The following is an 11,127-nucleotide window of genomic DNA, read 5'->3' on the forward strand; positions in this document are numbered from 1 at the left end:
CTATTAAACAATGATTTATATGATATTAGATACGTGTACATTTGAACACTAATCAACATTAAAAAATATGAAAGCAACAAAATTCCATAGTAAATCTAATAAGGGTATCCATCCCACTAAACACTTTTTTATGGGTAACATAAATTCAAATTTTATAATCGGTAGCTTCACGCAAAATTTTAACTATCTACATAATTTACTATTAACACACTGTTTACTGCGACAGTTAACGACGTATTATTAATCTGTGGTGTCCATTAAATTCGGCTTGAAACTATGTTGCCTTTATGAGATAATGATGCTTAAACATAACTCTTAGATGATTAAAAAATAACACAGATAACATACTTGCGAATAAAAAAAAAATTGAAGTGTACTGTAAAGTTTTGTCTATATATTCAATATATATATATTTTATTATTCGTCAAAACCAAAAATATTTACGCCTTAGGTATATATAGTGTGCGAAAAATATTTTCGTACTAAGTTATAAATCTCCATAAAAACTCACATCCATTTACAATCGTCAATTCAGCAGCACTATACATACATATTTTCTTTGAAACACCATAATCTATAAAAATATTCAAACTTATATTATTACAAAAGATTTCACAAATGTTTACCTTGACAATGACACCAAAAAGTACATACTTAGTCGCAAACTTTTACAGCACACTATAAATATAATTGTAACTAGTGTAATTACCTACACAACTACCTAACAACATTCGACATATTCAGAAGAGCGTTTTCACCGAACAGTCATTTCATTCATCGAAATATTAGTGGAGAGATTTCATCAAATATTTAATAAGCAATTGCCGACGTATCACGGCGCGAAGGTAAATTGGACGAGGTCGGTGGTCCTTTGGACCCCACACTTGACCATTGTTCCGGCAGGTTCCTCCATTTTGTTTTGTAGGCACATAATTAACAGCCTCCCAGTGAGATCTGAGTTAGACACGCTCGCTTATAATAACCCCGCGATGATATTTTTATTAATGTCAAAATAAAGTCGGCCTCAGTCACACCGGCGCGTGGCGAATCCGAACACCTGCCGGTGGAATGCGTGTCGCTGTAAATCTTCGCCCTGGTATTAAAAAATATTTATTTTCCATTTTGTCAATTTTATTCCCTTTCGATCCCCGAAGCAAAATAATATGTGTTGGATGCGTGATACTTTACATTGCATCGTAGCTACCAGAACGGATATGAGCTTTAGTCATTTAAGTACTTCAAAAATACTATTTTTATTTTAAATTTTGACGTAAAAAACTGCCTGTGAAGAATATATTTTTTTAATACTTTGTATTTGGGTTTATAAGATTGGTGTTTGCTTAAATATTGGTATAACTAACCATCATAGAAACTGTATATTGTAGTTTTCAGTACGTACAGTATGTACCTACAAAAATTGAGCGTAATAGGACAAATCAATGACATTTTTCAACGTTTTGGGCGTTTTTTAATAAACACACCTAATTTTCAACGAGAACGGAAATTACTACTTACATAAATCTTAGATTTTAAAAAAATGTTATTGATTTTTATGTAATTAACATATATTATATTATTCAATAAAATTCTCTATTTGTTCATTTCGGTGTGAGAACGTTCAAGCGGGTCTATAAAAGAGTCAAAATTCGACCCACACAAGAAATTTGGTACTACATTAGAGGGCAAGGTGATAATTACGTTACAAAAAAAATCGATGAGTTATTAGATTTATTATGCCGCGAGACTCGATGAGTATTCTATATCAATTTTTTAAATCAAAATCAGCAACGGAATGTTTGATTAGATGTTAATTCGTCGACAATATCATATCAATTTAATAAAATATCCAACCAAGAAAACCGTACTTACAGATTTGTTTAAGGTTTTCAGCAATAAATAGCGTGATTCCTGAGGAAAGTTGTGGTGTATCATATATTACGGCTTTACCGAGCGAAGCCGGGATAGGTCCCTAGTTAAAAATATTTTAGTTTTATAAAATATATCAGATCTTATGAAGAATTAACATGGTTAATCTATAGGGGAGAACTAGGAAGGTTGTGATAATTTTTGCTTTAAGGAACATATCTCGACGCAGAATCATAGCACGATTATTAACTCTATACCTTATTATTATAAAGAGGTAAGCGTTTGTGAGTTTGTATATTTAAGGCGGGTAATCTCCGAAAGTACCGAACCGATTTCAAAAATTCTTTCACCGTTAGAAAGGTACATTATCCAAATTATAAGGATTGCTATAGGCTATATTTTATCTTAAAATTCCCACGAGAGCGAAGGCCCGGGCAACATCTAGTAACTTTAATCAAATTAACTAGAAAAAATTTGATTCTACCAACATAAAAAAAAAAAAAAAAAAAATATTTGTCAAGTGCACCTGTTACGTTGAATCCAATGAAATGGGGACGAAATGCAGCGGTTGTGACGCCGTGTTATACGACATATCGTATATGGAGTGCTCGAAGGAAAAATGCCGAAAATTATTTCATCTTAAATGCTTAGCGATGTCAGTTGCAACATTTGAATCGCTAACGGAGGAATACAAGAAACAGTGGATGTGTCCGGAATGTGTGAGTCTAAACCCGAGGAAAGACAATACTAATACTCCAGTTCGAAACACCATCATGAACCAGACCTTCACTCCCGGCTGTAATGTCAACACCGCGCGGGGAAACCGTCTTCAAGCCGATATTTCTCTCATGGAAACCGACAACAAGATATCAGATGAATTGCGTGAATTTCGTGCAGAAATAATGACTCGATTCGACAATCAGGAAGCAGCTTACAAGCAGCTATTGGATGAGTTAGTTAAAAATCAGTCAGAATTGCAGGAGTTACGTAGGAGTTTTGCGATTGCGTTTCAAGAAGCTAAGAAAGTAACAGTGTTGGAAGATGAAATAAAAGTTCTAAAAAGTAGAAATGAATACCTGGAATCGTGCTTTAGTAGTATGAATAGCAACAAAGGGAAGATTGGAATATCGAATAAAAAATCAGAACCATTATCTTTTGCTTCGGTGACAAAAACAAAAGTGCAGGAGGTAGTCGCACCATCGTGTGGGGCCATGAAACAAGCAACCGTACCGGCGATGGCGAAGCCCCTCCAACAAGAAAATGAAGTTATACGTTTGGACTGCACGTTGAAGGATGTAGAAGTCGCCGAAAACAAGAAAGAGGAAAATAGCTGGACGGAAGTAAGAAGAAAAAATCGTTTTTCTAATAGCGAAATTAAAAGAGGAGGGAGTGTGATCTCAACAGATATAGAAGGAACAGAACGGAAAAAGTATTTACATGTGTGGCGATTAAAAAAGGAAACAGCGACAGAAAATTTAGAAGCATATGTTAAAAAAATATGTGGTAAAGAATGCCCACTAAAAGTCGAGAAAATAAATCATAAGACTGAAAGAGATTATGCTTCATTTAGAATAGGAGTGCCTGAAAGCCACTATGATAAATTGTGTCAATCGGACGTATGGCCTGTCAACGTCGAATTCTGCGAATGGATTTGGTTTCGCAAAACGCAGGATGCGAAAAAAATCTCCCCATAAATTGATAGAAGTCTATTACCAAAATGTCTGCGGACTCAGGACAAAGTTAGAGGAGTTTAGTGCAGCGGTAGCATCTTCAAGTGCAGATTTAATAGCAATTACTGAAACAAGCTGTAACCATTCTATCAGAGATGCTGAACTAATTCCTCCGGGTTATAAAATCATCCGCTGTGATCGAACGGACGGGCGTAAGCAGGGCGGAGCGTTTTTAGTGGCCACACCGCATATCGACTTGCGTAGTGTACCGATACCGGATGACGTCAAAATAGACAATCAGGTTTTCGAACTGGTTTGTGCCAAGGTGTTTATAGGTGATAAGTTTTTATTGTTGTGTTGTGTTATTTACATTCCGCCGGGTAGTAATGACACCGATTATTTAATATTATTTAATATAATAGAAAAACTTTATGATAAATATAATAGGCGATTATTAGTCATAGGTGACTTTAACTTGTACTCTGCTTCTGTGAATACTAATAATTACTTTGAGTATTTTCTAACATATTGTGAATTCACCCAGATAAACAAAATAGATAATAGCATGAATCGTCGGTTAGATTTAGTGTTAACTCCAGCGGGAGAAGAGTTGGTGGGCGTGCGTGCTGCTCCCGAGCCGTTTGTTCGCATTGACCGGCTACATCCCCCGCTTGAGATATCAGTGACTTTGTCGGCTTGCGCGACGGCGGCGGCGGACCAGCGACTGCACTGGGACCGCGATAGGAATGATGCCAATGTGAGTGCAGAAAACCCTCAGTGGAATTTCGCCAAGGCTGATTATCCCCTGCTGTACGGTAAGTTAACATGCATAGACTGGTCACCTCTCTGGGATTTGGATAGCGTGGAAGCGAGTGTGTCGTACTTTTATAATATTTTGAATATGGTTTTTAGTGAATGCGTCCCATTAAAAAAAAGACACCATTATTTTTCAAGGTTAAATTACCCTGAATGGTACGATAGTGAAATTATACGAGAAATAAAATTAAAATCTAAGTATCACAGGCGTTATAAGCTAACTAAATCGCGGGAGGATTACGACTCTTTTGCTAAGTGTAGGGCGCGTCTAAAAACAATGATAAGGAAAGCTCATAAAGACCATCAGGACCGCGTCCAAAACCACCTAATAGAAGATCCAAAGTCTTTTTGGAAATATTTAAAATCATTAAATAAAAATTCAAGTGGGTCCAAAATTTACAAAGACGGGGTAGAAGTAGAGGGACATCAGTGTGCTGCGGAATTCGCTGAGTTTTTCCAATCGGTGTACAGTGCTGCTAGGCCGAAGCTTGACGTGGACGCAGCAATAATGGAAGCGGGTGCTAGAAATGGAGCTGCGCGGGTGCATATCGACCAGCTTCAACTGAGCGATGTGCTCCTGGCCCTCACAAAGCTGAAGCCAAAGCGTTCTGCTGGCCCTGATGGTATTCCAGCTTTTGTCTTTCGCGATTGTCGCATGGTATTGGCTGAACCATTGCTACACATTTACAACCTGTGCTTGGCGGAAGAGGCATTTCCAGATATATGGAAGACAACTCGAGTGGTTCCAGTACCAAAAGGTGGTGCTGCTCATAGCGTGGATGGGTTCAGACCAGTAGCAGTGCTTTCAACACCAGCTAAAGCATTTGATAGCGCATTGCAAACAGCCATATATGATCAGGTAAAGGCGCAGCTGACGGACGCACAGCATGGTTTCCGGCCGGGTCGCAGTACTACCAGTAACTTGCTTTGCTACATGAGGCAACTTACGCTGGTAGTAGATGGTGGGGGGCAGGTGGACGTGGCTTACTTTGATTTTCGGAAGGCGTTCGACACGGTTGATAACGACGTTCTCCTAAAGAAGCTGGCTGGTGTCGGCTGTACTCCACATCTGCTGAAATTTCTAGCCAGTTATTTGAGCGACAGGCAGCAATATGTGGAGTGCGCTGGATTCAGGTCGGACTCGTATTATGTCAGATCAGGAGTAAGCCAAGGCAGCAATCTTGGGCCCTTGGAATTTATCATAATGGTCAACGACCTGCCGGAAGTGCTGGGGGACTCGTCTTGCCTGCTCTTCGCAGACGATCTGAAAATGTATCGATCCATCACGGATGTTAAAGATTGTGAGCGTTTCCAGGATGATATAGATAATGTGCTTTCATGGAGCGAAGCCAACAAGCTGAACTTTAATTTATCCAAATGCGTTACCATCACTTTTACTCGAGTTCGTCAACCAATTTATCACGACTATAAAATTGGTGACATGAGTTTAAAGAGGGTCACAGAAGTAAAAGATTTGGGAGTTAAATTCACGGCAGATTTACAGTTTCGGGATCACATTGTTAGCGTCTGTAAGAAAGCTTACAGAAATCTTGGATTTATACTTCGTAGGTCCTACGGGTTCAATAACATAAAAGCAATCATCGCTTTGTATAATGCGTTGGTCAGGAGTAACCTCGAATGCAATGCAGTTATATGGGCACCGCATGAAGCAAAATATAGCCTTATGCTGGAGCGCATTCAAAATAAATTTGTTAGATACCTATATTTCAAGAAATATGCGGTGTATCCCTTCTATCCGCTAATGTACCCTACATTATTTATACTGGGTATGGTAGGATATAACGAGTTGCGAGTTCGTAGAGAGTTGCACCTGGTATCCTATATTTTTAAGCTGCTGAGAGGTAGGCTAACAAATAGCCAGGTCTTAGAGTGCGTTTGCTTTTTTGTCCCAAACAGGTACGTGTGGCGTCGCCGTCGCCCGCGTCTGCTGGCCGTGCCGCGCGGGCGCACTAACTTGTTCAACAAGGGGCCGCTTGCACAAGCACTGCTCACACTTAACCAAGTAGCTGACCGAATAGATTTATTTTCCTGTTCACTGGGTGAATTCACTAGAATTGCACTTTTTGTTATTAGTTATACTTAGGACTCAAATGATTTTTAAGTACCTATTTAATTAATGTAATTAAGTTAGTTACGCTATTATAGGCTAATGCTGTAAAAATAGCTGTAAGGGTGGTGAATAAATAAATAAATAAATAAATAAATAAAAATAAATGTTACAATGCAAACATATAACGTAAAGTTGACCTGCTTCATCAGATTGACACAAAACTACTTAAGAACATCGTCATGTGTGGTTTGAAGCTTAATTTGTTGCCGATTTAGACACGGTCATCACAATCTAATATGTCGGTCTGTCTGGACGTTAATCGCCCGGAAGATTATGACTCACGTTGGCTACTCATACTTTTCGCTAACTAGTTTCTTAGGCTTTGATAAATTAATTAAACTTTTGTATTTTAAATACAAAATTTTAATTAGTACGAAAACATTACGTGATTTTCAACCGCCCAAGTAGTACTAACGAGTAATCTTACTACTTTGAACTACTAAACATTTCCTATCAGACTAATAAACTACGATCAAAATTACCAGTGGTAAGACCACTGGCAACTTTCATCCAAGTAGTCTTACCAGTAAAACATTACTGCTGATTATTGCATATCCGGTATGTTAGTGCTAATATTGGTATCTGATATTGTTCAAGTCACCTAAAGATGCCTTTACATCAAACACGCACGACTCACCTAATGGTCTCACAATAACATAGCCATTCAGGCTTTCAGGTTATCGGGTTCTTTCACATTTGTCTTGACAAAATTAAGTTATTTCAACTCTATAATAATCGATCGATTGGGAGCAGATGGCGCCACTATTACAGCCATTCAGCATGATAAGCCCACTCCAAGACTCATATTAACCCGCCGTATTTCACAAGCGGCCGCCGAGGTGAGAACATAATAAGCAGGTCGAGTCCATTTTTAATATTCCAGCTTCATTACGACGTATTACTAATAGGGTTGCCACAGAGTCACGAAATCTGGGACTGCTGAATACATTTTGCGTCAAAATTCAAAATGTTTTATGCTTGCTTTCTTTTAGAAATCAAGCATTAAACTGTTCATTCCAATTGTGGATAAACCAAATTAACCAAAAAAATAACATTTACGTCGTAATTTAATTGTACATACGAACTAAGTCACACAAAATTAAACAGATTTAATGTACATAAAATATTCACTACATAAATATCTACTACGTATATTAATAAGTATATTGCCTTTTTAAAATATTTTCTATAATAAATGACAATGTGGCTGCTCGAAACTAAAAAGAGCCACAAAATAAAAACACCTATAAAATACAATATTCCATCCATAGATCAAAACGTTCCCTATATTTATCCGCGAATCTCCACCATATCTGGCAACCCTAAATCACAAACGTCTTGGGTGGCGAATTCTATCGCGAACGCTCTTAATACCGGGTTATTACGGTGCGGGTTCGGGAGGCGGTCCGAAACACCGATTTATTTGAATTTTTGCCCCGACTCGATTTGGGAAATGGCCGGCCGGCGGCGTTGGCGAAATTAAGACGTCGTCATCGTGATTGCATTGAGGCGTTTAATTATGTAAATGTTACGGCTAGGTGCGGTGGGTGGTAGGTAATTACGACAAATGCGGTCACGTACGTTCCTCGAGATTTATTTCCCACTGCCTCGTAATATGACGGGTTGAAGGCCAGTATTCGCTTTGGTGGTATGAGTGGCAACATTTTTCTTGATATTTATGTTTCGCGATAGCCCATATTTTGTACGTTTGTATAGTTTTTAAAGTAGGCATTATTCAAATTCAAAATTCTATATTTAACTTAAGATTATATACTTCTTGACGTCTTTACATAAAACTATCTACTGGCGACTTCTAAAGCATAGGTAAAGAAGAAGTAGAGTAACAAACCTTTCTTTCAAAGACTTCAAAACTCAAAGTACTGCTACGGATTTCCATTAGGTTTTCACCAATAGATAGTGTGAATCCTGTTACTCGAGACGGCCCGCTGATCTATTATAGTTTGTAGCTTTGGTAAATATCATTTAATTCAGAATATGACGTGAAAAAGTGCCTGTGAAGGCCTTATTTCTGAATAAATGATTGGATTTTGATTTAATTTTATTCGTTGCAGATATTGTCTTCACACATGGAGGTGCGTTGCAAATGCCACGGCCTGTCTGGCAGCTGCCAGCTTAGGACTTGCTGGCGAACCACGCCTGATTTCAGGGTGGTGGCTTCCACCATTAAGCGACAGTACAGAAAGGTCTGAGCACAGTCTTGGTTATTTCCAAACTCTCTCCCTTTTTATATTCGCGTGTTTTCGAGGCTGTGATGCCGCGAAAAATTAACCATTCGTATTTCTTATTCGGTAGTGATTTTATGTAATTGATGTGAACTATTGTTGCCTATATAATCCACAGAAGAAAATTAGTAATTATATTTTAGGACGGAACTCACACATCTTTATTGAATTTTATTTTGTTTTGTAATAACATTCATAATTCTACCGCAGGCTTTAATAGTGGCACAAGAAGAGCTGAACAGTGGCATGGCAGTACTTAAAGGAAGACCTCGAGGGAGAAGGAGGAGCCGGGCGCGACCAGCTCCCAAATCAAGTCTACTGTTCTTTGAGAAGTAAAATTGAGAGTGTTATTGCTAAAACTGGTGCCAGATTTCATTAAATGTCACCTAGCCAACCAGTGGGCAGGTTTCCTCACGATGTTTTCATTCACCGGGAGCAAATGATTATTCATGAGTCAGATTGGTATATAGAGTATGGCACGAGTAGAATTCGATCCTGGGACCTTTTAGTCACAGGCGAGTATCGTATCCACTGGACCATCACATCACTTCAATATCCGAATACGATCTAGAAAATATTCCACTTACAACTAGGCAAAATTCTATCGCGGTGACTTAAGGCAAAAGTGAAAATCCTGAAAATCTACTTATTATCTCTCATTCTTAATGATGTCATGTCATGAGGTGAACTTAGCTAATTTGACATCACCGAGGAAGTAAATAAATGAGATGAAAGAGTTAAAACTTTTTACGTCACCATAATCTTACTCTTTCCCACCAGGTCCCCGAGTTTCTGCGAAGTCGATCCCAAAACGGACTCATCCGGGACATCAGGTCGAGTCTGCCGCGTGGGTCGTACCTCACGCTCAGGGTCTTGTGATCTCCTCTGCTGTGGCCGAGGGCACGCCCTCATCAGGAAATCCAGCGTCAAGCCCTGCAACTGCACCTTCCATTGGTGCTGCAGGGTCGATTGCCAGAGGTGTAAAGACGATAAGTGGATCGCGATTTGTAAGTAAGATGGCTGAGATGGAACTCGCTTGGGCTCTTGTAGCCTCATGAGCTGTGACCGAGGCTACAAACAATTTGCAACTATACCATGTGTTGCAGAGTATGTAAATTGTGATATGTGCAAGAATAATACGTGGATTGCAATTTTTAGATGGTTAAAATGCGATATATTCGAGCATTGATTTAACTATTCCAAATAAATATTATGGATATTTTTTGACTTAACGATCGAGTTTAGATTTTAAGAATTCGACTCCAAAAACCTAACGAGCATTGTCAACTTCTTGTAATATGAACTTGATCGATTGCTTCTGTTAGTTGTTTTGTCTCTTCTGAGCGCTATTTCGGTTGTTTCCGCAGCCATAAAACGACGGAGCCCAAGATTCGCAAGTAGTTTTGTCTATTCTTCAGAAATCATGAAGTAGAAACGTAATTTAATATTATTATGTGAGCTTTAATTAATAATATTTATGTTAATTACACTATATGAAGTAATCGCCATGATGATATTAGAATATATGAATCAAAATTAAATAATGTACAAGTACTTAAGAACAATTCAGTATTACAACTTGATGATACGGTGGTGGTAGCTAATTTATTGTAGAATGTACTAGGTAATTTATTCCAGCTTTTATACATATTAAATGCCATATTAATAAATATATTAATATTCATTATATACTATATTAATAAAACTAAAATAAAAAAAATATTTTAGTTTCAATTTTAACAAATAGCTTAAGTGTGTATATAAATTAATATATTATTAAATATATTAATATTTATTAATATGACAGTTAATATTAAGAAATATATTAACATTTACAATTAATATTAAAAATATATTAATATTCATTGTCAAAAATTGTAAAAACAATTTTTACATTTATAACACTTATGCATTCCGTAAAATTACATTCCAAAATAAAATACTTATTCCATTAGTATGTAGAACAATTATAATACATTTTATTCAAATAATATTGTACATATTTTGTATATTTACTATTTATATAAAACGTAGGCAATTTGTTGTTATAATAATCAAGGTATAGTGTAATATTGTAAGCAGGGAAAGTATCATTGACTTTTTATGTCAATATGGTACTTAATACGTACCCAATATAGGTTAAAGTATCTAACTATTGCGGAAAAACAAACCTATCTACCCATTTATATTTTAAATTTCAAAATCAATATAGCAACAGATATTAATATCAGTTCAATATAATTTTTAAAAAGAATTTGGGTCATCCTAAAAACATAGGTACAAGAAAACACCAAATATATATTTTGTTCTCTTAAATAAATACTTCGTCGCTATTAGGTAAGTAATTATCTTTCAGTTTTTGCCCGAAGTTTAATAGAGAAGAATTAAGTCCGCACTTTAC

The 11,127-nt window shown here is 37.1% G+C and overlaps 1 protein-coding gene across 1 annotated transcript in view; it reads left to right on the forward strand.

Moving 5' to 3' along the window:
• Nucleotides 1-10,486, forward strand: part of Wnt10 (Wnt oncogene analog 10) — a 35,129-nt gene extending 24,643 nt beyond the window's left edge. The window contains exons 4-6 of the mRNA XM_053747145.1: nt 8,556-8,687; nt 8,937-9,058; nt 9,507-10,486. Coding sequence (XP_053603120.1) covers nt 8,556-8,687; nt 8,937-9,058; nt 9,507-9,741 — 489 coding nt within the window. The 3' untranslated portion in view covers nt 9,742-10,486. The remainder of the gene's footprint in view (nt 1-8,555; nt 8,688-8,936; nt 9,059-9,506) is intronic.
• The last annotated feature ends 641 nt before the right edge of the window (nt 10,487-11,127 follow it).

This window comes from Plodia interpunctella, chromosome 1 (genome assembly GCF_027563975.2).
Source record: "Plodia interpunctella isolate USDA-ARS_2022_Savannah chromosome 1, ilPloInte3.2, whole genome shotgun sequence".
Taxonomy (NCBI): domain Eukaryota; kingdom Metazoa; phylum Arthropoda; class Insecta; order Lepidoptera; family Pyralidae; genus Plodia; species Plodia interpunctella.